General features: G+C 42.2%; 1 protein-coding gene across 2 annotated transcripts in view; it reads right to left on the reverse strand.

Annotated features, from left to right (window-relative positions):
• Nucleotides 1–27430, reverse strand: part of filip1l (filamin A interacting protein 1-like) — a 67445-nt gene that overhangs the window by 4851 nt on the left and 35164 nt on the right. Inside the window, exons 1-2 of one of the 2 annotated variants that reach the window (XM_032556449.1) lie at nt 11584–11713; nt 3352–6169 (exon numbers count right to left, since the gene is read on the reverse strand). In XM_032556449.1, the coding sequence (XP_032412340.1) occupies nt 3352–6054 (2703 nt within the window). In that variant the 5' untranslated portion in view covers nt 6055–6169; nt 11584–11713. Of the gene's footprint in view, nt 1–3351; nt 6170–11583; nt 11714–27430 lie in introns of those variants that run through there. The other variant, XM_032556448.1, reaches the window with a different exon arrangement.

Here is a 27430-nt window from a genome sequence, read left to right on the forward strand (position 1 = left end):
AACACAACTTCCTTCTTAAACACTTTATAGCAGCCTCTTCCTTTTCCTGTTCTCAGTTCTCTGGAAATGTTTCACTCTTGTGCACAACGCTCCGGACTCAATCATGGTGCAGAATTCTAAGAAACCTGAATGCCTGTGTGTCTATACGTCCGAGCGGGGGAGAGGGGCGCGTGTTGTCTGTTTGCTCTGAGACATTTTCAGCGGTTTCATCACACATCCTCAAATCAGAAGCTCATGTTCGCTCATACGTGCCGTGAAAGTCAGAGGAATTGCCAAAAACCGCCTCGGAAATGCTTAAATATTGAGGAAAATGTCAGGTAAGTAAGTGTCGCTTAATGGGCCAGAGAAACCAAGGAGCCACTTGGTTTCTTGGATCTTGGATTCGTGACATTGCTGAGTGTTCACCAAAAACAGAGAGAGCGAGAGAGAGGTTCTGTTCTCTGGTGTCTCAGTGCAGCTTAAGTGTTTCCTCTGCTGCTGCTGTAGCAACCAAACACAAGCTCTGTTTGGTGCTCGTCTTGCAGTCTCTATGCCGCATTATTATGGTTTTTTTTTTTTTTTTGCTCTCAGAATGTTTGAGGTATTTTTATTAATAACACGCAGCATCGCGGCGAGTTCCTCTAGAGCAACGGCCTTCCAGGAAGTCACATTTATGGCTCTCTGCACACTTTTATCTTCCTCCGGCTGAACCCGATGAGCTCGGTTTATGAATCAGATAAGTGGTGAGTGAGTCAGGGGGGTAATTGAGGTCGCAGACGGACGGCTCAGCTGCTGGTGGTTTATCAAGTGGTTCTCTAATGAATAGCATCTTGTTTGGACCCGGAGAGGTTTCATCGCACCCAGACAGACGTTGGGTCTGGTTTCCACAGCTGTGCCTCCTCTCACTCGTTTAGTTTAATGTTTTATTTCATCATCTTGTGACCGGTGTGTGTGGATGTGGGTGTGTGTGTGTGTGTGTGTGTTGGAGCTGGAATTTACTTCACACGTCTTTCCAACAGTGATGCATGTTTGGGATCTTTTACAGCCTTAGCGGCGCTGTGAAAAATATTGGCCTCCTCATGGAGTTCTGCTGCGTTCAGGTTTGTTCTCTGGCTTAGAGAAGTTTGCAAATGCGTGACTGAGTATTAGAGCCAGGCTACGAAGAAAAAAAGACCAGAATGAAGTCATAGCATTATGAAAATAAAATCATATGACATGAAATCATAGTGTCACAGGACAAAGTTGTAATAATTTGAGAATGAGTTGTTATATTTCGAGCATAAAGTCATATGACCAGAATATGACCGGAACAAAGTTGTAACAATATGAGAATAAAGTAATAATAATTTCATAATACCCAGAACAGAGTTGTTAAAATTGGAGAAAAAAGTTGTAATCATTTGAGATTAAAGGAGGATTAATATGAGAATAAAACTGGGATATTAGGAAAATAAAGAAGAAAGGTTATAACGTCTCTGTGAAAAATAATCACAAACCCAAATGAGGAATGTTGAGCAACTTGTCAAGTTATACTTTGGTTTTACAAATAAAGAAATATTTCATCTTTTCATACATCAGCATTAAATTAACATCAGAAGCAGGACTTTGAAACAATTTTGCCCATTTCGAACAAACTGGTCGCATCAGTTCTTCATAACTTCTTTGAAGCTTTTTTCTCATTAACTTTTCTAGTAATTTTATGGCTTTTTCTGGTAATATTCACCCTTATGCAGATTTTCCCTCTGATATGACTTTGTTTCTTCTGATTGGCTGGTTAAAAGTCTGCCAATAAAATCTACTTCAGTGGGTTAAAATCCCAGAAGGAGAACTAAACAGACTCCAATCGTACAGAATTCCATAGAAAGGCCATAGAAAAGAAAAGATCTGCAAAAGCTGTTTTCCCCTGTTCTCCATGAAAGTGGGAGAAATTATTTTTCACACCATCCATCCATCCATTTTCTTACACCCTTGTCCCTAGTGGGGTCGGGAGGTGCTGGTGTCTATCTCCAGCTAACGTTCCGGGCGAGAGGCGGGGTTCACCCTGGACAGGTCGCCAGTCTGTTGCAGGGCAACACAGAGGCAAACAACCATGCACACACACACACACTCACACCTCGAGAGAATTTAGAGAGCCCAATTAACCTGACAGGCATGTCTTTGGACTGTGGGAGGAAGCCGGAGTACCAAGAGAGAACCCACGCATCCACAGGGAGAACATGCAAACTCCATGCAGAAAGACCCCGGGCCGGGAATCGAACCCAGGACCTTCTTGCCACAAGGCAACAGCTCTGCCAACCGCACAACTGTTCAGCCCCATATTTTTCACACATCTCTCAATATTCCTTGCAAATATTTCTTAAGTGGCACCATGAAAATCTGTTATTTTGATTGCAAAAATTTTTTAAATAAAATAAAAATCACAAAAACAGAAGTAAAAATACAGAATTAAAAACATACTAAATTTAGTAATAGTTCTCATGTGCCTGTGCTTCAGGAACACATGTAAGTCCAGAGCTGTTTTTGGGCCAAGCAACGGTTTCCCCTCCACCAGCAGCTTTATGGTTGCACCATGTTAAGGTCTAAAGGTTTAAAACCGACTTTCCATTCCGAAGGAATTCCAAGTTAACATCACCCTGCTTTTCATTTTCACTCACTGGGTTTCTGGGCGCTGGATGCATTAAGAAACTATGACATCAGCCTATGATTTTAGGTCAGGCAAGCAAACACGTGAGCGTCCAAGAGAGTTTCTGTATCTGTATCTGTGAAAGAGGTTTTTAACTGACCACATAGGACCATAACCCTGTCAACATGCAGCAAAAATGAGTAGAATTAAATCTGCAGACAATTACCTTCCGCTTTAATCTTTAATTGAATTCAAAGCATGCTGGTTTTATTGGATAAATCAAATCAGCAAGCATGGATGACAAACTAAAACAAAATCTTTTTTTTCTTTTTTTGCACACTTTAATTATCCAAACAGAAAGAAAAAAAACAATCAAACAGCTCAGACATAATGTAGTTTGTGAAATATGATGAATAAAAACTGGCATGATACATCAGTGTGAATCAGACTACATGGCGAATGGACCACTGAGTACAATACAGTAAGTGCACATGAGTTAGAACCTGGTGTCAAAGCAGATTGTACTTATTTTTTCATGCAGGTGGTTATTTAAAAAAAAAAAGTAATCATTTTATTGCACACTACAAAACAAACCAAAAATAAAACATTCAACATTCTGTTCAAACTTATGTATGAAGGGAAACAGACAAGGTTCTAAGTCTAGTTAGCACTAAAGATGATAGAACTCAGAACTAAGGATGGGATGGAGAGTTTTGGGAACTGTGAGGTCACTCATAGGCATTACTTACTGTAATCTGTGACGGTCTTTGGATTGGGGTAGATGTGGGCTTAATCATGATGCTGCTCGTGATTTTACTGCTGCCTTTGGCAGCGGGAGTGCTGCAGTTTGCAATAATCTGAGTCTTTTGCTCCTGGAGTCCAGGGACTTGTGAAGGGGCGCTGACGGCCTGAATGAACGGACTTCCTAAGTGAATGTGGATTTTGTTATTCTCCGTGGTGATGACGTTTGACCCCGAGCTGTTGGACCTCTGCACCTGCCAGCTGCTTTGCCTTTCCGGGGTGACACGGAAAACGGCGTGCCCACCAACGACTTCCACAGGCTCTGCGGGAAGGGAGTGATCCTGCGCTCCTGTTGTCACTGAGACAATTTGTATCGGCGACATAGCTCGGTCTGGTGTTACAGAACCACATGAGTCCGGGGTCATGGCTCTGGAGTAAGTAGTCATAGTGGAAGGTGATAGGGCCCTATCTGGGGAGCACGGTTCATCTGAGATGGAGGAACACTTAGATTTAGTTGTCGGAGAAATGGATTTTGTGGTAGGGGAAATCGAGGCATTCTGAATGATTGTAATTCTCTGCTTGGGGGGTCCTCCACTTGTGGGTATGACGGCGGTGCTGGTGAATGACTGAAGGGTTTCTGTGTTGGGACTGGTTATCTCTAGTGTTGCCGTGTTGTGTCCGTGGTCAGGAGTGACTTTTATATGCAGCGGCTGCCCAGGACAGTGGGTCAACACCACATCTCCAGTCTGGACGTGGTTGCCGTTATGGCGTGGTTGCATTTTGCCGTTCACCTGATGGGCAGCGTCTTTGGTTTTGAGGAATGGGCCTCTTGCTCGCCTCAGGTTGTTGTTTAGATTGTTGACATTGTTCATAAGTGACGGGCTATATTTGGTGAGCTGCAGTTCGTTGCTGTAATTTGCGCCATCATCAGCCTCGCTTTCATCATACAGCTTACCGTTGACCACCGCTCTTTCCAGCGGAACCATAGTCTTGCTGTCAGCAGACATGAAGTCAAGCGGCTCGGTCTGAACCTCCTTGGTCGACACATGAAGGTCTGAAAACCGCCTTCCATTCATGCCTGGGCGAAGACTTTTGCTGAAGCGTCGGTATCTCTCCAGCTCTCGAGTTAGCGTCTCCATTTCTCGGGCGAGTTCTTTGTTTCTCACCTCCTGCTGGGTCAGTTTTCTCTGCAGAGTGGAGTGGTCAGTTTTCATTCGGCAGATAGACTCCTCTGTTCCCATGTATTCATGAATTTTCTCCTTCAGAGCCGTCACCTCTCTGGACAGATGACTAGACTTTGCTTCCTCTTCCTTCAAGCGTTTATAAAGGACATGCTCTTGGTTACACTCCTTCTTTTCATTCAGTTGGTACATTGTAAGCTCTTTTCTGGATACTTCCAGCTCCTCCATCAAGACTTTGGCTCTTTCTTGTTCATTGACAAACTTTTTCTCCAGTGTTTCATACTCTGGCGTTTTTAATGAGTCTTCCTCTGCCACTTTCATATCCTTTAGTTTGCGTCTCAGATGTTCAACCTCCTGCGTCAAATCTTTGACTTTGTTGTCTTCTTGCTGGAAACGATTTGCCAGAGGTGTCTTGAGTTGCTCTTCTTTCGCTTTGCTTCTCAGGTATTCCCTCTCAATTGTCTCAAGTGACTGCAACCGTTTCTTCATCATATTGACTTTAGATTCCAGATCTTTATTCCTCTCTTCCTCGGTTCTTAGCTTGGCCTTCAAGTCATCCCTCTCTTTTGTTGCAAAGCACATTTTCTCCTCCAGCTCTGCCTTTGACCTCAATGCCTTCTTGCTCTCCTCTATCAGCTTCTCTGTGACTGATGTAACTTTGTTCTGCTCAGCCTGAAGCTTGCCTGCGCTGCTTTGCACCTTGTTCTCCATCTGTTTCAGCTTATCGGCCATCGCTTTCCTCTCATCCACCAGCATAACCGTCAGAGTCTTTAACTTGGTCAGATCTTCCTTCAGGGTCTGCTCCGTCTTGACCACCTTGCCTTCAGCGGTCTCCAGTTCTTTGACTCTGACTTTCAAAGCTTCCAGCTCACTGCTCAGAACCTTTGACACTGTCCTCTCCTTCTCCAAGTTACTTTTGAGTGAGCTGCATTCTTGTTTGCTTTTACTGAAAGCATCCTCCAGTTTTTCCAAGTCTGTAATCCTGTGGTTCAGTTGATCAACTTCGGCTTTCAAGCACCGGCTCTGTTTGGTCTCTTTCTCCAGTTTGTTGTTGAGGTCTCTGCACTGGTCCTCCATCCTGATCAGCTCCTCATCCTTCCCCTCCATCTCAAGCACTCTTTTTTGTAACTCTTCAAGCTCCGACATGAGGCTCGAGTTTCCACACTCGCCTCGGCTAATTTTGTCCCTCATCTCCTGCAGTTCCTCCTCGGCTCTTCTCAGGGTCTTATTGGTCTCCCCCAGCTCATCCAGCTGCCGGCTGAGTGCCGACAACTTCTGGCGCAGATGCCTGTTTTGGGCGTCCTCGCTGGTCAGTTTGGCAGTCATGGCTTCCTGATCTTGATGGTGTCGACTGGCCTGCTCACGCAGCTCAGCCTCTAAGCGAAAGACTTTCTGCTCCTCTTCCTGCAGACGAGCATTAGCCGAGCTCAGCTCTTCCTGAGCTTGAGAGAATCCGGCGCTGAGATCTTGGACCTTGACTGTTTTCTGATTTAGCTGCTCAGTGAGACGCTGCTGTTCATCCACAACCATCAACGCGAAAGACTTGAGTTTAGTCAGCTCTTCCTTTAGGCTTTCTGCCTTTTTGTTGTTTTCTTGGTCTTTTCGTTCTTGGTATGCCTTTTCCTGATCAATTAACAGCTTCAACCTGTGAAGACATAAAAAAACATTTGATTTAAAGAAACTGATTTATAGCCTATACATGTTTTACTTCACTTAGATGGAAATCAAAAGCTATATTTATAGATACAATTGATCAACTTGACATTTGAGTATGGACAAAATACCCGCAAATAGATATCAACTGGACCCAAATGTCAAGTTAACAAAATCTATCAGTATAATGTTGGTAGATTTTATCTGTAATTTGGGCCACATTTCTGATAACTGATACACAAACACTGTTATTTTCTCATCATGGCTATGGAGGAGTAAAGTCTTTATGTCACAGAAAATTTAACACATTAAAACAGCAGAAGTTTGGCAGTCATGGGTTTTGTGTGGTTATTATTTTCTCCCTTGTTGCCAACTACATCTCATACGAACAGAAAAGCGGAGTTTTCAACTGTTGGGTGGATGTTTGAGCAGCTCAAGATGTGCTGCCATGATAAAAACAGCTATTTTTTTTGCTTTTTCCATTAAATTTGAAGGAAATAGTAGAAGTCAGGAAATGTACTGGATTATCCTGATCATGTTCAACGTGAAAAGCAGGAGTATTCCTCAAAAAAAATACCAGATATGAAGTATTTTAGGGGATAAAGTGGAAATTCATCATTCTCAAGTTAGAGATTTTTCCATTTTAAACATTTAGGACCGTTTCTAATCTTCCTAGGAGTTAACATTGAAGAATGTTAACCTCAAATGTTCAAAGTAATAAAACAAATAGCTCCATCTCAGAATTTCCGGGCGTCAGCCAGCATGTTCGATGCCAAATTTATGAAAAAAAAAAAAACCCACAGCAAGCCATTGAAATGGCTGAAAAAAGTAGGTTACCAACAACACAGCTGAATGAATCCAACAACCACCAACAGGACAATGATCCCAGCAGAATAAATCAAGAACCCTCAATGCCCCAGTCAAAGACAATACTCTATGGCGGAACCTATGCAAACCCCATGGAACTGAGGCAATATTGAGGACGTGATAAAGCCGTAAAGTGGCGACTAGCAGTTCCTGCTGATGGAGCTGCTAAATCACAGGGCGTAGTTCTTTCCACGACTGCAGCAGCGCAAGGGCAGCGAGGCTCGTTGTGAAAATCAGACATTCTCCAGCACGAAGTGTTGTGTTGAAAACGCGACACGAGCAAGTTTATTTTGACACTTTGGCTCACCAAGGTATAGGTTAACCGATTTCAGCTCTTCGGGGAGAGAATTTGTCGTTTTTAATGGCTAATTTGACCAGATGGTTCTGTGTTAAGAGCTCTGCGCGTTCCACATGATGCAGCGCGACGTGTAAGCCGGTCAGGGCGTCTGCCGCTGAGCCCATTGATCCCTCAGGGGGAAGCAGCTGCCAGGCATTTCCACACAGACAGCCCTCTGGCATGGAACAATCCCATAATTGAGGGGTTCCTCTTGCACCGGCCCCCCCACCCTTTACCGCCCTTCCCGTTTCTTCTCTCTTTCTTTTTTTTTTCTTCTTCTACTTTTGCAATTAAAGGAATTCCCCCTGCTCCACAGTTTAAATAGAAACCTCCTCAGAGAAGCTGGGTGATATATGATGTCAGGGCCGTGGGTGCAGTGTCATGTCTCTCATTGACGGCTGCCAAAAGGGGAAATAAGAACTGGATATTACAACGCGGCCAGTAAAATATTATATTGTAATGTTTACTGCCAAAACGGAGCTCATTTGCGTAGCCAGTGTGGGGTTCATGTTTATTCTGTGGCCATTTAAAAATACTTTTACTCTTCCAAGCTTCATTTTTCAATAGTGTGATGTTTTGGTGTATTTCAACCCAATTATGCCAAATGTATCAAAGTGAGCACTTTCTTCAAAAACCTTGTGTTGTTCAAAAACCTTGTTTAAAAACGGCTGCAGTCGCCTTCTGTAACAGATTCTTCATCGACATGAAACGTAACAAAATGTCGAACTTTTTAAAAATGAGTGTCAAAAAAAAATGATGAAATATTTTATAGAAAATCTGGTGAAAATAAAATGAGTTAGTCCTGGGATTTTAGGCACTACTTTATGGATTGGCGCAAAAGCAGTTTTTTTTTTATTTTTGTGGCTTAATACTGTATATATGAATGCATACAGCCTCGATCTATTTGGTTGACAAAACTCCAAACATATCAAACAAATCAAATATGACAAAGAAAAAATATGTAGAAATTTAAAAACTTAAAAAAAAAAACTTAAAAAAAAATTCTTCAATGTGTGTTTTTTTTTGTTGTACTGTTTCTATTTCCTCTTACATCCGGGTTTAAACGGTAAATGATAATTTCATACATTTACATGGCAAAAAATAAAAATACAGATATTTTTAGCATTCGGCGAACTTAATAAAGCCATTTTTTTTTTTAAATTAGCTAAATCTGACTTTTAAAATGTTATTTTAATTTGAGATGAATTTCCCAGTTTCCAGGATTTTTTTTTGTGACTTTGTCACCATCATGTCGGCTGTTAAACTTCTTCATGGGTCATAAATCAAAGGGGAAACTGCAGCCGTCTCATTCAGGGGCAAATGTGCTAAACAAAAATGCTGCTTTTGAAACAGGTTGTGTGCATGGAGACGCACTATTGCTATGGAGACGTTTAAAACAAACACGTCTCTCGGGTAAACCCATCTGTAATCATTGTTTACTCAAAGCCTTATCTCAGTTCCTGCTGGTTTTTGGGTGATGTCATCGGCTGAAATAGAAGGAGGGATGCGTTTTGCTCCAAAGGAGGACAAAATTCTCTGCTGATTGCTTGTTTTCCAAAACAAAAGTCTAAATTTAGAGCGAGATCCTGATCTAGTGAACATCATATCATCATATTTTGGCCATTAATGAAGAGCAAATTTCTTAGTCCTTCACTGGAGTAGAGCTTTGACATAAAACAGCATGTTTTGGTTAAAACATTGTGATGTGTTGTCTGGTTTTGTTTTTTTTTTTCCACCGAGTGCAGACATGAAGTGGCTAACAGATGATGTAATCTGTACATGTGCGGTGAGTGGACCACCACCATGCAGAGGGGACGTCAGAAACCAAACCACTTGTTGCCCTTCATGCCGTCCACGGCGGCTTTTAACAGGTTTAAACCACCACGGCATTTTTAGATTGAAAAAGTCCAGCTTGGTTTTCCAGCAGAAGGACACCAGGAATGTTTTTTTTTTGCCAATCCATTGTAGAGATAAACACACACACTCACCCACACACACCTGAGGAGAGAGCTCAGTTAACCTAACAGTCGTGTTTTTGACCTGTCAGAGGAAACCAGAGTTCCCAGAGAACTTGCCAACTCCAGGCTGGGATTTGAACCCAGGACCTCCTTGCTACTAGGCAACAGTGCAACAACTCTGAAGCCTACATGACAATGTTAGCAGGTTTTCTATGTGTTTGCCAGTAATATCTGAACTAGTCATCTCTGCAGCAGAAGCAGATAGATGATACCTGGAATACTTTTGTTTGTTCAGCCGCTTTCTCTCTCATTTTTAAACATCACACCTTCCGCTGATAAAGAAGAATGTTTTCTTAGATAAATATTTGGTTCTTAAATGTAACCATAAAACACATTTTATATAAAGAACCTATTTACAAGCATCTGTAGGTTTTGGAGCTCCAAACTTTTTAAAAATTGTTTGGCTCTCTAGATTGGCAAGGTCGCTGACCTCTGGACCTGAACGCGCACCGAGCAGCAGATCTGGATTTTAAGCAGAGTTCCTCTCATATTGAAAGCGTGTTAGCATGGAGGAATACATAGCATAGCATCATGCCTTTACCACCCACACTGCAGGCCGCTTAAGCTCCCTTGAAGGAATCTTTGACCACCACCCTAAGTCTTAAATGTGTCATGGAAAAATTATTTGCACGGAGCGATTTGACGAGTTTGCGGGCTGCACCGGATTGTTTCTGGCTTTGTTGAAAATATCAGGTTTTCCCTTCCCAACCCCCTAAACGTGAGCTTAGCAAACATTAAATCCTATTAGAGAGGGGAAGGAGCATCCAGGCGGGAGCAGTTCTCACCAGCAGGCTTCCTCTCTAAAGGACGTCTGAGGCTGGAAACTGTGGCTCAGCCCGTCGCCCCGAGGGGCACAGCGTGCGCCGCATGTCCGGCCCTCACCACAGCTGCTTAGGTTATATATGTTCAGCTGTGTCTCGGTTATAGAGAACGGCTAATGATTGATGCCGTGCAGCGGCTGCGTTTAAAGGCCGAGCACATGCAGGGTCTGCCTCCAGAGGGCAATCAAAATGTATGAATTATGTCCTACTTTTCATTAAATGGAGGAAAGTTTTCACTGGCATACAAACACAAAATGCGCTTGTCAAAAATACCAAATAAACATAAAGTCAACTGTTAAGAACTATTAAATTAGTTTTGTGCAAAATTCCTCCAAAAACGACTGCAATTAGTAAATAAAATTGACGTGAATTAGAGCAGTGACATCAAATGTATAGTTTTTGTATTGTCTAAGTATTTCTGAAATATTTTTGTCTTTTCCATAAAAATACGAAATGCATTGGAGTAAATGTGATGTAGTTTTAAAACTGAAAAAAATGTGATAAAACCCCCACAAAAATATATCTGCTTAAAAGTTTTAGTTATTATAATTACATAACCTCAAACCAAGCAAATGTCCCTGTTCAATTTTTTTTATGAAAACTTCCATATAAAGCATGAATTTTCTCAAAGTGAATTTAAATGTCAAACGTCTGGTTACACAATTAAAAACCTCAAACTTTCATGTAAAATACGCGAACTAAATATTACTGTATTGCATTTAAAAAGGCATGCTTTTTATATGCCTTTTTAAAATAAGTTTGGTCAAAAATATGTTGAGGAAACAAAAACAATGCAGCATTATTTTTCATCTGAATAGATATTAAAAGAAAATGTTTTAAAGGGAGTTTAAAAACGTTTCAATACAAAATCTTTTTCCTCTCATTTTGACATTTTCAACTTCACTTCTGTGACTCCAGTTTTGAACGTTTTCAGCCTGATCAGCGGCTGAACACAAACCACGCCAAACACACATCTGCTTGGATCAACAGATCTCTGATATGATGAGGTATTTAAAGCAAAATTCAGGTTTTTTTTAAAAAAAAGTTTCTTTCTGTGCTTCTCTGAAAGCTTTTTGTTTGATTTCTGCCATCATAGAAATGCTGCCAATTTGTAAAATGCACAACCATGACTTTACCATTCCACATTTAGTTAAAATATGAAGTCAAACCGCACATAAACATCCTCCTGATATCCATATTTACACCCAAAAAAACTATAACAACAAAAAAAAAAGACTTTCTCCTGAAATAACACAAAACTACAAGCACAGCAACAGGAAGGGAACTAACTCCTGATTATCAGCTTGTTTAGAATAGTTCATTTTTAATCTTGAATATAAATGACAGCATCCATTGTGCCTACCTGCTCTCCCAGCTTTACTGCTATGACTTTATTATCTCGCCGTAAAGCAGCCGACCCCTCAGCTCCGTCTACGGCTCTCACTCTGAGCAGCTGCAATGTGGGCATTCCTACAGTTAGACCAAACAATATGTGCTCCCTGCCCGAGGACCATTACATCATCAGCATGCCCTTATATGGGACTTTGCATTGCAGGAAGCTCTCAAGAAGGGAGGAGTGCTTGCCGCTGAGAGCGGCGTTTAAGCGTTTAGCTGAGGAGGTGAGCGGTGACGTGTGAAGAGAGGAGAGAGTTTGGGTTTCAGTGTTTCCTTCTGGCTCCCGTCAAATCCAGACATTTATGGGGCCAAAAGAGAGAGGAAATCACAAGAATCATTTTGTAAAGTTAAGAAAAGCCTTGGACGAAAGTGGAGTTCTCATATGTGAGCTTTAAAGAGTTTTACTGATTAGGTTTATGGGGGATCTTGATGCTGTACACCAGCTCGTCTGCATCTTGCGGTCGGTGATGACAGCGATATGGAATCAGGATTTCTGCGCAGGTCAGCCTGATCGCCACGCAAAAACGACCAGCCAAAGAGAAAAGCAGTACACATCCATCTGAAGAGCTCAGTTATACGTCAGGAGTCAGAAGGTCAAATTCAGTTAAACTTGGTGATTTACAGATATTTTAATATTGCATACGCCATATGATGCAAATGATTTTCCACCTTTTCATATGAAATACTCCACTTTTTTGGGCTATAAATTACAACCATGTTCATTTTTTTTTTTTTTTTACCTTATTAATGGTTATGATTTCTGTCATACTGCTGTCCCACCATTGGTTTCTTTATCAGTAAATGAACACAAACGGCTAACAAAGTGTGAAACTTTTAAGAAGAAAGAAATGTACAAACACCACCTGTTTGCTCTTTGTATCTTAATTGATAACGTTATTATCTGGAGTAAAAGATAATATCATGAAAACATTTGACACACTTTTATCACCACTTTCCACTGACTAGGTTAATTTCTTTAATCATAATTGATACATGACAAACTGTATTGTCCTTCAACACAGGACAAGGCTCCAATAATAATAAAACAAATAAGTAACAATTAAAAGCATTAATAAAAATGGGTTTGATTGACATCAATATGATGGGTTTAAACAGTCATATTTTCTCTATTGAGAAAAAATATAAAATGTATGCGTCAAAAATGCCAAGGTTTGGATTAAAAACACATTCAACCCATAAACCCTGAAGTATCATATTTAATACACAGCTGTTCAATAAAATATTTTTTAGTGATTGCTTCATTGTATTGACTGTACTAATGTGATGTTTAATGTGGATTTTAGGGAATAAGCTCACAAACAAAACAGTGGATTTCCCTGCCAATTCATAGTCGTACCTTAAGCCGGCTGCATCAGCGCCACATTGTTAATCCTTCAGAACGCTTTCAGCGAACTCTGTCCGAATAGCTGACTAAATCCACATTTGGAGGATTCTTCCTACCGTGAGTCACCTTTTGTCATATAACAGGCAGGTCTTGTGTCTGTCAGGGAGCTGGTTCCTCTGTCAGTGTCTATTGTCGGGTGAAAAATGGACCCATTTCATCCAACAACGGGACCCGATGGTGCATAAAACAAACGAGCAGGTTGTTCTTGAAAAACCGCCAGTTGAAACAGCAGCAGCTAACGTTTTGGTGTGCAGCGATATTAACGAATGGTCGCCAGTTGTTCCCTCCCACTGAACAGTTTGTAAAAAGACGGCGTTCTCTCTCGGTGCTCTTTAGGCCGAATGTTGAACTTGGAAAAACGAGGCCGAAAAGTCTTCCTGCCTCGAAACCGCTGAGCAGAATATGTCACGGCTTCACAATGGCTGAGGTCATTGTTGCTAAACGTTACGAGTCTTGCCAGGCAAGCTGATGGAAATAGAGACTCCTGGGATTTATCTAAAATGACAGGGTAAGGCTGTTATGTAAAGCAAAAAAGCATTATGGATACGGGAATTAAAGTGAAGCCCCCACACCACAGCTCAGCAAGGCTAGACCATCACCAGAGATGACTCAATGACGGTCTTCTTCAATCATTAATTCCTTCCGATGGCAGTGAAACATCAAGCACACCATAATGAGAGGAGACAATAGGGAGATAATGACAGTCATTCGGGTTTAATGCCAACAGAGTCAAAGATGATCCTTAAAGTTGAAACTGCAAAATTTCACGCGGTCTCTTCCTGAGTATCGCTCCCGATTCGCTTCAGAAACTAACTGAAGCTGAACTCGTGTGACCTGCTGGCTTATGTAAGAAATGGGAATTAATCACGCCGCTTGGAACCAATTGGAGGAGACGGTTCCTGGAGGACAATGAATGAGGCAGTGTGGAAAACGTTTTCATAGGCAGCGAGAACAAGACCGCGCCAAAGATAGCAGGAACTTCCCAGAGCTGCCTATGCAAACACATGGAGTTGGGTTTTGGTTTGGAGATGGAGACTTGTTCTTTAAGAATTAAAAAAAAAAAAACAGACAGATGAGGCAGACTATTTATTATTCTATATATGACAGCTGTCCTGTATTTAATACTGGTTTCTAGGGACTGGGAAAGAAGCGTAACCACTCCAGCCTAACACCCTGTCCTGGTTCTCAGCCCTCCTGCCTATTAATGTTGATATTAAACAAAGCGTTCCTTCAATCTCTCCTCTGCATTTATGAAACTGCTTGTGCAACACTTGTGTAATCCGACGCTTGATATCAGTCACCTCAAGCAAGAGTGTTGTGCCATGTTTGGAGCCCGGCAATCCGTCAACCCCGTCGATGAGGCTCCAACTCTAAACTCCGGTGTTTGTTCCCATTCCTCTGCAGCACAATGTTTGCTCTTGGAACAAACAGTTTGGTCATCCAAAGTTGGATTCTATTTCGGGACCTGGACACATCGAGGGCTCTGAGTAATGCACACTTGAAACAGATGTTGGGGATCAAACATGGGAGCAGGCCACATGAACATGTTTGCTGTGACAAGCCTCTGCCAGATGACAAATAGTAGGGAGATGAAGAGGTATTGTGTAACCACTAAGGAATGACTCTTGCTCTGACACTGTGCAGAATAATGTGGAGGTTTGGGCTCCGCTTTGCAAATAACAAAACTTTTGTCTTCAACAAACTCTTGGTATGACCTAACGTGTCTCCAAACGACAAAAACAAGTCAAGTGGGCAATTCGTCCAAAGTTGCGATTGCCAGTTGCTATTGACAGCATGTGCTGTGATTGCGATGTAGACATTTCGCCTTTTGGCTGTTAAAGCGGTGATGTAATCGAGGCATTTCCTTTCACAACTCCGTCAGAAAGATGCTGATGTTTTAATTTCAAAACATCTCATCTGTCTAGATCGTGTTACATCTCTATGTTCGAACAGCTGAAGTCTGTAATGGTGTAGTAAAAGTCCGACCTTTGAGAGATTTGAGCTCAAAAATCATTTCGACACGTTGGAATTTTCGGTAACACATTATTTGAAGGGGTGTGCATAAGACTGAGATGGCTCCGTCATAAACATGACATGTTATTAAAATGAAGGAGTGTTTATGACTGTTGTCGTGAAGTGTCATTCGGTAAATAATGACACTTTTAATGCAACGTTGACACTTTTAGTAGAGTTTTTATATAAACTTGCATTGAAAAGGTCATTATTAACCAAATAATGCAAATTTGACACTTTCAATGGACTTTTAATGCAACTTTTAGTGCAAATTTGCATTAATAGTGCCATTATTTACCGAATGACATTTCACGGCAACAGTCATAAACATTCATGAATGCTCCTTCATGTTCATGTCCATTGTTATGTCACGTTTATGACAGTATAATGTCAGTCTAATGCCCCTTTACCCCTCCTTCAAGTAAAAGTGTTACCGAATTTTCTCTGTCGTGAAGAGTTGGAAAAAAAAAAATCCTCCACAGCAGTTGAACCCGTCACCAGTTATCTTCTTTGCTATCTTGGAGTTAATTGAGCGAAAAGGTTTTCCACATAGGACCAGTTTGGTTTGGAAAGCTTTTTTTGGGTAGGGGGGTTATTTTCAGCGTTTCCAAAAAAAGAAAATCTCTGAGGATGCAAATTCTTCTTTTTTTTTTACAGTTCTGTCCACTGTCATTGTCAAGACAAACGGTGAAAAAACAGCGTGGCCACCTGGGGGTTTAACTAAACAAGTGGGTAAGAGTTTCCAAATGGCTAAAGTGCCGCAGTGATTAATACGCTGCAGCTTGCAATGAGATTTTTTCCCCTAACTTGATGCCCTGGGCCGTGTTGTGTTCCTTACACACTGAAATCACATGGGACAACAATCCCAGCAGCCATGACACTCACACTGTGAAGGAGTGTTTCAGGGAGAACTTGAAACCCACAAAGAATCTGTAGAATGTGCTAAAAAAAACAAAAAAAACAGATTAATTCGAATCATCTATCAGCAATGTCGGATTACGGCGGAGTTAGTTCATCAACTTCCTAAAATAATGGCCACAGTCCTTTTTTTTTTTTTCCTAAAAAGTGTTTTTTGAAAAAAAACAACCAAAAAACAAAAAAATTTTCCAAAACATGTATTGGGCATGAATAAATAAATAATTTTTTAAAAAAGACTGCGGCCATTATTTTAGAAAAGTGACAATATGCTAAATAATGGGTTTTTTTTATTAGCGCGCTTCTATGAGTTCTATGCATCAAAAATCAAAATGTAAAGGAAAAAAATGGAAAGAATTTTGCAATAGAAGTTGGGGGAAAGATGCACTGAAAGAGAGAAAAAGCCAAGAATGTGAGCCTTAAGTTAGCTTCTATAAAAAAGTGTAATTTTGAGCTAATGTCACACAAGCTGCATATGACAAAGGCTGTTGTTTAGACTTGTTGTTCAATCTCTTTGATTTATTAACATAATCTATTGAGTTGAACGTTTAAATCCTGTGTGTGCGTGTACACTGACTAAAGCAGTGGTCTGATAAATCATTCATGTGTAAACCCGATGGAAGGCTGTTATTGTCTCCTATCTGTCCGTCTCAGATGAACGCTGGTCTGTCTGAAGGTCCCACCATCGTCTCCCTCTGACTGGGATCTCTCTCCCGGCTTCGTCCCGGACGATGTCTGGTCTTGTTCAGTGCTCTCTCTGACACACACACACACTGGTGTGATACACAGCCCAGGGCCTGGTTACCTGACATGCATATGTATGACATCATCGTCTTGTAATCGGCTTCACGTGTCTGCTTCCCTCTTCCTCCTTGTCAGAAGACGAGGAGGAAGAGGGAGGAATTCTCCGCTTTCCTTCATCTGCCCCTGACTTTGTCTCCATGTTCTTGTATTTGTAATTTGTTTAAACTCTTGTCATCAAATGCTTTCCCCCCCTCTTTTTGCTTCCCAGATTTCCTACGCTGCTACTCGTCTGTAGTTTCTGATCTCAGCCTGGGCCTCAGCGTGTGTTCTTCCATTAAAGTGGCTCATGATTTTGATTGCCAGCTTAGAAAATCTCACGAGGACGTTTGTTGGCCTTTTATGGCCAAGATTGGATTTTATGGCCATGCTCTGGCTGTAGACCCGTTGTGATGGTAACTTGCAGAGTCTAAATTACTGTAGAGGCATATCCAGGGAAGGCAAATTCCTCCTCGGTAACCTACAGTACTGTTGTGGTTTTCATAATTTCTATTACCTTTGAAGTCCTCCATGCAGCTTTCATCGTAACATCTCTCAAAATTAATTCAGTGTTCTAAATGAACTTCTTTGTTCGCTACCCAGGATACGAAACCTAAAAGTAAGAACTAGGTGCACAGTTTGGGCTTTGTGTCAGTCACACCGGGTCAAAATTATACACAAGTCAAATATATACATGCACTGTCAGAAATCTTTGAGTGAATGATGCTCAAAGTTCTACAATGTATTTTAACTTGGCAATACCAAAGTCCATCAAATCCTGAAATGAAGCTAGCACTTTTTTCTTTGCTAGCATAATTTGCCAGGACTGCAGGACAACTTTTCTCCTGGTTTGACCAAATCAACACGGAGTTAGACATGGATTCTTAACATTAAGGTTTAGTCTTTGGCAGCTTTTGAATCTGTTCTTGTGATAGTTTTCATTCTTTTGCACCTTCTGAGATATTTCTCAATTTTGATCATGGAAATGAAGGTAAACATGAGCTTCAAGTCTGAATCGAAAAGAAGAGTTGGTAAAAATGACTGTACATGCCCTTTAAACCGAGAAAAAGAAAACATTTATTGGCTTGTACAATACACTTTTTTTTTTCCTCGACTTTGCTTCCTTTGAACAAATAATCCCAAAGTGCATAGCCGTGAAGACGCGTCATCCAAACACTGAGAGATGTGAGATTACCGGCAAGACAGACAGAGACTGTAATTTACAGACTGGCAAAAGATGGCGACTGTAGGCAGAGGGAGGTGAAGAGGGACGTTTGTCCCTCGGTTGGTTCAGCTGATAACCGTTAGCCATCTTTGATGTAAAGGCGGATGCTGTTTGTGTAGACGGGTTGGACGCAACCAGCAGAACCAAACAGAGAAAACTTCCCACGAAAGACAACAGATCTCTCATTAAGCCGGCAGGAACAAACGAGGCGAAGCCGTTCGCTGTGTGTTCTTTAATCTGTGCAGCTGTCAGGTGAGCCGGGCAGATCAGCCTCTTTGATGGTTTCGTGGTGGATCAGCGTTGATCTCGAACAGTCTGCAGAGACGAATAAGAGCCGCTATCTAGTCTCATCTCAAGGAGCCGAACTCGCTGAGTCGGATCAAAATCCTGGGATTCTTCTTACCATTTACTTCCACCTGTACTGCCGTGCAGCTTGCTGTAAGTCAACCCAGGAACAGCTGCCTCTGAACCAGAGAGTTATTAATGTGCCGAGGGAAGGTGCCACTTTACTGAGTGCAGCCCCGACCTGCCTAATCCGTTAATGTTTGGGTTCCGCATCACAGCTCGGTCCTAACTGGCTGTTTGAGGAGAGAGGCTGATCTGGAGACATGACTCTGGAACCACAGCAGCCATTTATTCCAAACTCAGCTGGCGTCAAGTAAATGCTTGCTCACTTTTGTAGGAGAACATGAGCAGCTCTCGTTTAAAGTCCTGCTCCCATCAGGAGGACGGCTGGGCCAATGCAAACGCCTGCTGAGCTGAGGAAACTCATCAGACATGAAGCATCTCTAAACACAGGAAATGAGATTCACAATCTGGTCATCCTTTCTTAAAGGAGTTGGGGTCCTCTGTGAAACACATTCATCACACTGCTGTTGTCATAGAGACGCTGCTGAAGGAAGCTCAAATTTAGACTGAGAGCGCAAACCGACAAGTTTCAAGGAAACTTTTAAAATCCAGTTTCCCGCCTCATTATGCTTCAGCAGTTTAGACGTGTGAGTTTTAAGCCACATACAAAATAATTCACCAGTGTTTGAACATGTACACCCAACAATATTCAGTTCATTCTCATGCTTTTTATAGCTTTCAATAGTATTATAATATAATTTTTATGCACTTTTTGCATCATAAACTGCTTGGTTTCCTGATTCCAACTCAGCTTTTAACAACAATCTACAATTTTTCTACAGGGTTAAAGTTAAGGGAAACCGGTTGTGATGTGTGTTTGGGACTGTTGTCCTGCTGGAACCTCAAAAATCTCCTCCTCCTAAAGCTTCCAGTCTCTGCTCGGCCTGTTCTTGTTCACCGTTCCCTCTGTTTGCTCGCCGGACGACACACCTCCCACCAACATCTCCAGATGTCCTCATTAGTCATTTATCTGGAGGCTCTCATGAGGTTTGTCCGGCAGCCAAAGTATGAACAGCACCTCAGAAAATCCAGTCACGGTTCTTCCCTGGAACGGCGCCTCAGATTTGTGGGATTATGACGATTAGAAACAAGACACAACTCATCGGCTGAGGAAAATTCAAATGAATGAAGACATTAGAATGTGTTGTGTGTCACCATTTTTACAAAAATATTCCCACAGAGTGCATGTTTCCTGTTAACTAAAATGTCTGGGAGAAGAGGCAATGTCACCCTTTAATGATGCGTCCATTATGGCGTTGCGGTGACCCTCTCAGTAAGGTGACATGTGAGCAGCCACAACCTCTACATGCCGTGCGGGTCGTGTTGCTTCTCTCTCAGCCTCCCGCCCGGTCCGTCCTCTCGGCCCTCACCTCCAGCGTCCAGCAGGAATGCAGATGATAGTCGTTGAGCATGTATAGGGTGTGACTCAGGAGTTGGCCATCTGTGTGACACTGACATCATTCTGCTTTTTAGGATGACGAGAAGAAGGCTGGGCGACGGTTTGGGATCCTGGAAAACCGACCTCTTCCTGTTGTCCTCGGTGATAACGAGCACTTGGAAATTTGCCTCCGATTGTCTCTGACTTACGGTGAAAAGACGTACGGTTGGGCTGCAACGGTATTATGTTTAGTGAAGTGAATTGTCTGATTTAGGAGCGGACTTAAACCACTTGAGTCTATATCTGCAAGTCTGGAAAACAAAAATCTGAATGTCAGTCTAAATGCTATCATTGTACATAACAATTATAGCCAATTATAGCTGTTCTAGCAGCAACCAACCATTTGTGCACACGCTGTGGCTGTGGATGTGCTCCACTGTAATGTCAGGGTATATCTGGGTGTGCCCATCTTGTGGAAAGCCTAATAAGACTAACTTAATGAAACAAAGGGTGAGACCCACCATTTATTCTTCCTACTTATAATTGATCAAGGGAAATAATGCAAAAGATTCCTTCTGTTTTTGTCATTATGTTACACTTACATATTTGCCAAAGATCAAATGAATAAATAAATAAAAATAAGCTGTTGTCCAAAGGTGAAATCAATTTTTATGGGGAAAAAGGTTATCGACATCAATCAGTTAAAATGAACTTTGATGCGGTTTGAATGCATATATGAATGCCAAGTAGGGGCCGCTTCTTTTGGAGCGGTCCCTACTGGAGACAGCTAAAAAAGTAGGAGACTATGCCCCAGGGTGCTCTGGGTAAATACAACCAAAACAAAGGGACGAGTTTAGTGCTAGCATTAGAAATGACTCTTGGGCAAAAGAGAAATTCTACAACTACTAAAATCTGATGCTATTCTATTTTAAGTTGCGCTCAGTGTCTTCTGCAGAGGGTTTTGTACTATTTTCTCCAGTGGTTCTGGGTGCAGCGCCCCCACAGGCGAAAGGGGAAACAGGTTGTTTGGTTCGTCTGACACAATGCCGTAAGAAAGGGAAGCTCAGCAGCTGGAAATGTTGCAACTTTGGTTCCCAATTGAACAGAGTCTACCGGACTGTCAGGTGTGAAAATATCGTATAGATTTTAAACCGCAACCGATTTGCTAAACAGGAAAACATTTGCTGTTCAATCACCAGGAGTGGCCTTCCTACCAAAGTTACTCCAAAAGTACAATGGAAATTTATCCAACAGGTCAGACAATTTAAAAGAACAAATAAAGCACTGCAGACCTCAGTAGAGTTCATCAATGAGAAAGAGACTGGTGAGAAATGCCACCAACTCAGAGAGCCAAGGTGAAAACCACACAGTGCTCAGGAACCACAAACCTTTTAGGAAAGATTCAGCTAATTGTCAAGCAAAGGTACACTTTTAACAGCAGGATGAAGAGAACCAGGAAGGATACGCTGGATGGACGACTATTCGGGTTTCTGTAGAACACTGAAGACCCTTACCCAGAGTCCAGAACTAAATCCACCCCTCTAGTGGAACTCAATGGGATGATGCTGTTCATAACAACTAAACCCAAGTTTACAACTTACATGACTTTGATTCTTGGTCTTCTGCAGAGCACTTTTTTATTTTGCAGCCTGGTTTAAACCAGTCACATTTCCTAACTTTAAAAGCAGCTTTAGCTGTGACCTTATGTCATTCCTGACCGTAAAACCTGAAACCTCTCAGGAAGGCAGAGGGAAGGGGAGTGTTGTCGGGCCTCTGCACTTTCAGACTCGTCATACCACAACACACTTTGAGGTTTGATGAAGTGTTCTGCAGGGATGCTTTACTGTCAGGAATCTGCTTGGTTAATAATGAGAAGGAGGCTGGATGCTGGATGGCAGCCATGATCAGGGTGATGTCACCGTCTTCACTGACGTGACTAGTCTCACCTTAGTGACTGAACAAAACAGATGGATTGCATCTGGAGGGAATCCAAAGAGCACTTCAGGTTTGTGGGGTTTAGCTGTTATAGAGATGATGAGGAGGACTGATGGTGGTTTGATGTTTTAGTGCAGTTGGCTCTGGAAGTAAACAAGAACAAAACTATTTGTGTACGTTTCTTTTTTCTATTTCTGCAGTTGATTGTTGTTTTCTTCACTGCATTCGTTCATATTTGTTTTTTACACATTTAAAGTTTGTTGTACACTGACAAAACTTTGTACCTAGTCGTCTTCCGGTGGAGCGAATGACGGGGTAGGACGTGTCTGGCTGAGCTCCCGCAACAACTAGAAATAATTGTTATTTTAGACAGATTTTTGATAATTTTCTATCCCTTTTCGGTGTGTTTTTCGCACCGCTACTATAACCCGACTCAACTTAATTAACATTTTGTAGTTTTTTTTGGACTCAACCAGATGTGCCATAGTGTTGAATGTTGCTGAGTTTGCGGGAGCTCAAACTGCAGCTTTTCTGCTACTACATTGCTAAAAACCTTAAGCATCCATTCTAGGGATCTGACTCCTTGTGGAGTCTGCACTGGGTTCTTCTTCATTTGGGGATGGGGTCACAATGCGGGGGGTGGTTGTTTTTCTACTTTTTTCTTTTTGCTCCCTTTTTTTGTGGTGGTGGGGGAGCAGTGCACCAGCTTTCTTGTCCCTTCTTCTACTGCAGTAGACTTGGAACCCATCTACTAATGATAATAATGTGAATATCCCACAAACGGGGGCTTTTGTGGGATATACCATAAAGGTATGGGCAGCCCAATTAAGAGATCGAGGATTTTTGCACATTTGAAACGTCTTAAAGCTGACTTGGTGTTTTTACAGGAAACCCATGCAACCCTAGAGATTTTACAATCCCCAAAAGCAAGAAATTGTCCTCCTTTTCCCACTTGCATCGGTCTTTCTCTTGTATTGATTACATTTTTGTCGACTCTAAGCTAATTCCAAATGTTCTATCTGTTAATTATTACCCTATTGTCATTTCTGATCATGCCCCTCTTTCATTAGATATTAAGTTTGCTTTTCAACATCGATATGTCACACCTTGGAGATTCAACCCTTTACTTCTTTCAGATGAGAGGTTTTACATATTTATCGCAGCTGTCATGAGCTGTGGTGGTGGAAGCGGTGAGGGAAACGCAGCAGACCCAGATGAGATGAACGATGGAAGTTTAATGATGAAAATAGGCTCAAATAAATTCCAAAAGTCCAAAAAACCTGGCAGCACAGTTGAGCGGAAGGCTAGGGCTCAGCACTGGTAGCAACAGGCTACACGCATGGACAAGAACACATTGACAAGGACCCGACAGAGACGCTGAGACACAGGTGACATTAAATACACGGGAGGGTAATCACAGAAACGAGACACACCTGGGATACTATCAAGGGGAAGACGGGACAACACGAAGACTCAGGGACACAGAAAAACTCTAAACACAGGAAAACACAGATCCTGACAGCAGCTCAAATTGATGATTTTATTGCAATAAATCAGAATGAGAGCGATCCAATTTCATATTCTTTACTTTGGGAGTCACTCAAAGTATTCTTACGAGGAATGCTTTTAGCATCCATACTCATTCATACTCCACCCTTTTGAATAAGATGCATAAAGCAAAACTGTTAGAACTTAGCGCTAATATTACTAATCTGGATCAACAAATTGTTATTTCCCCCGCACCAAGTTTACTTAAACAACGGGTTGATTTACCGACTGATTTGATTTCATCACCACCAATGATGCAGAGCGACTTCTCCTACCATCACGCTTCACTTATTGTGAACATGATGATAAGGCTAGCCGACTTCTCGCTCATTAGCTTCGTCGTCGGGCAGCTTCGCATATGATCCCCCAGATAACGGACTCGTCAGGCGCTTTACATCGGGATCCCAATACTCTCAATTCGGTTTTTCAGTCATTTTACTCCCTGTTATTTAAATCCGAATCCCCAGCTGATTCCACTGAAATGAATCAGTTTCTTGACAGTCTCAAGTTCCCTGTGATAAACCGAAAATGTTGCTAAAGGAACTTGACTTGCCTCTAACCATGGAAGAGATTGTGGCTGCCACGAAAAGCATGCAAAGCAATAAAGCTCCCAGTCCAGATGGATTCCCTGTTGAATTTTTTTTTACAAATTCCAGGACAAGCTATTCCCGATATTGCATATATTGCGGTATATAAGGAGTCTTTACTTCAGGGCAGTCTCCCCCATACTTTAACACAAGCCTCTATTAGTCTCCTCTTAAAAAAATCCTGTCACATATAATCCTGCTAAAGCAAATTGAAGTAGTGATTGGAAACCTGATCGAACCTGAAAGCATTCCAGCTGCGGAGCCCATATTCACTCCTTCGTCTCTGATTCTAGAAGGCGGTTGTGGTCTTCTCTTAACTCAGACATCTTACTGAGTTTTCCTTTTGTATCCTGTGCTGTTGCACGGTCTTTATAAAAGACATTTCTCAATGCATTCCTCACAGACCCTCTGCTCTCATTGATTATCTTGAGACACATTGGAAAACAATCTCTCCTATTGAGGACAGAAGTTTGACGCGAATAGACAATGTTTATCTTTGTATCCCAGCACAGCACCGGCTCCCTGATGGCTCTCCTCCAGTCTCATAACCTTACAGGAAAGTGTTCTCATCAATCATCGCCGGCACCTTGCGTCAGCTCTGCGAGAGGAGAATTTAAAACCCACCTTTGGCTCCTATTTCCTGGTTTCTTGGTTTTCTTGTCAAAGCCTGGGATGAACTGAGATAGGGTGGTCTCCCTGGCAGCTTTCTATTGTTCTTCGCCAATCCCCACCAAAGCCTTAAATTTTGGATTTCCCTGCCACAACTTGACACTCGCCCGCCTAAGTCTCAGCAGGGCCTTCTTAAGCTCAACAAACGTTTCCTAGAAGTCTTTCTGCACCAGTAATATCTACCAACCCGACTAATTTAATGCTTTTATATGACAAATTATGTACATTAAATGTCTCCTGTCTTTTGAAACCATTGGTAGTTCCAGTTTTGTCATGAAGTAAGCTGAATCCTTCCTAATAAGCAGCTCAAATCGGCGAGCTGAGAAATTTTAGGAATTTAATCAAATCTATTCAATGGTTCAGAAAAACATCTGACTGAAACAAATCCATTGTTTCAGGTTATTGTGTCAATGAACTCAACAGGAATGGTATGGAGTCCTTACAAAGCTACTGGAACCTTTCACATTATTTTAGTTTGTTGTATTTCAACCAAATTAAATGGAGACGTTTGACATTTGATGCTTTGGAGATAAACTCAGTTTAACTAGCTGGTTCATCTGGTTTCTGGTTCTGTGTCTGTTTCTAAAACCATGAACTTCTTAACCTTGATTCTTCCTCTGGTGAGCCTACATGGTTAAATGTCTAAATATGTTCATTTTATTTTTCTTTGAACAGAAAGGTCTAATAATCATTTTAATTGGATTAACATTTTACTTTAGTCATTTTATAACAGATACTGAATTAAGCCTGAGGACCAGCGGTACAGGCCTGAATCCCTGACCAAAGCAATGCTGGATTCCAGATTAACTAGATGTTTGCAATTTGTTCCAGTCATTGGAAACTTAGAACTTGACTTGGACGTTCGGAAAAATGACTTATTAACATGTTTACTGAATGGATTTGGACAATCCCACATAAAGACCATTCTTTGCAAGCTCTCGAGACTTAGAATAATGCAAATCCTTTCTGCCTCTGCATGAGTACAGCCATCCATTGTCTCCTGCTAATCTGGACCCGGGTCACAGAGGCAGCAGCCTGAGCTGGGACGCCCAGGCTTGTCTCTCCCAGTCACCTGGGCCAGCTCTTCGGGGGAATCCCGGGGCGTTCCCATTTCAGCCGACAATATAATCCCTAACGCGTGTCCCGGGTCTTCCTCTGGGTGTCCAGTGGGACGTACCTGGAACCCCTCACAAGGAGGAATCCCAACCTGAGCAACCACATCTGGCTCTTCTAGATAAAGGAACAGCAGCTGTACTCTGACCAAATTTCTCACCCTGACAATAAGGGCGATCCCAGCTACCCTGGGAGGAAACTCTTTTTGTCCTCTTCTTTTGATCACTACTCAGAGCTTGTGACCATAGGTGAGGGTGAGAGATTCATGTTTTGGCTCTGCTCTGTCTTCACCATGACAGCCATTAGAGCCCCCACATCACTGCAGTTCAGATGCCACACCAATCCACCTCTCACTCCATTTTTTCCCCCTCATATTCTGAAATACTTAAACTCCTCCAGTTGGGACAAGACTCTAATGGTGAGTTCACACCAAACACCTTTCGCGCATCTGGCTTAAGTTGAAAGTCTATGTGGAAGGACATCGGGGGCCCATCGCGGCACGTTTCCAGCGTCTAGCGCAGCGCGATTTGAAGCGTTTGGAGCATTTGACGCATCAAGCACGTCCAACGTGCAAATAGGCCGGCACCGGCTAGAGTAATTGTGACGCATCTGACACGCCCTCAACGTGACTCTACATAGACTTTGAATGTAAGCCGCACCTACGGCGAAACACTAGGTGAAAAGCAAAATGTCAAGCGTTTGCATTCAAAGTGCACACGCGTCAAAATTGAAGCGTCGGAAACGTTTTTGATACGCGTTACGCATTTGGTGTGAACGCACCATTGCTTTTTCTGGCTCACGACCATCCAGCCTGACTCTGAGACAGTCAGCTTCAAATACTCTGTGCTCCAAATCAACGGATCAGCAACATCTGCAAAGGGGGAGGAGCACAAAGGCAGAAAGCAAAAGCACCTGCACACCAGCTCACATGTCCGAGGGCCGTAACACGGAGACTGAGAATCCATTTTATTTTTGTTTGTTTGGTTTATTTTGTTTACCAGTTAAAGTGTTAAGTGTTCTTTTGAAAATAAAATGTATTCATTTTTGGCAGGACGTGCTTTCATTATCGTGTCATTACCATTACATCAGTTTAACATGCTCTTCAAACAATATTATCGTTTATCGCAATAATTTTGGAGAGACAATTAATCGCTCAGCAAAATTTGTTATTGTGACAGGCCTAACGACACATGAGTTAGCAGAGGCAAGCCAGCTCTTTTCTCCTTCCATATTTTACTCACTATCTGGCCTCTGACTTGGCCGGGAGCGCCGGGCCCCGACCCATTGTTCAGGAGCAGCAGCTGCCAGCCATCAGCACATAAATACGAGTTTCATGCCGTCGCTTCCTTCCAGCCTGACAGGACGGCTTCCCTTTGCCCCTGTTTTGCCGAGCAATAATTCAAGCTGGTGTCCAACCAGAGCAAATGTGAGAGTAAATCAGAGCTGCGGCAGGCGGGTAGAGGAATCCTCCACAGTTTGTGTCTCATTCCTTAGATTTTCTCTTTTGCAGTTTGAGTATCCCCATCATTTGTCTACTGCTCTGGCAGAGGCCTTTCACAGTTCACAGCAAGCAGAGATACGTCCTGCAAAGTCTATATTAGATGCATTTTTTTCCTCGCTTGCTTGACCGCCCCTCCTCCTCCTCCCGTATCTCCACCCCTGGCACCATTTCCCTTCACAAATAAAAGATTAGCTCATACATCACTCCTGCAGATTCCTAGTTCCCATAAGCATTTATCAAGCTCTGTTTAGTTTGACCACTCAGGTGTTCTTAAAGCTGCTGCTGTTTGGTTGAAATACAACCCAGTCCACTTAGTTCAGCCTCACACACAAGCTCTG

The sequence above is a fragment of the Xiphophorus hellerii genome, chromosome 24, assembly GCF_003331165.1.
Source record: "Xiphophorus hellerii strain 12219 chromosome 24, Xiphophorus_hellerii-4.1, whole genome shotgun sequence".
NCBI lineage: Eukaryota > Metazoa > Chordata > Actinopteri > Cyprinodontiformes > Poeciliidae > Xiphophorus > Xiphophorus hellerii.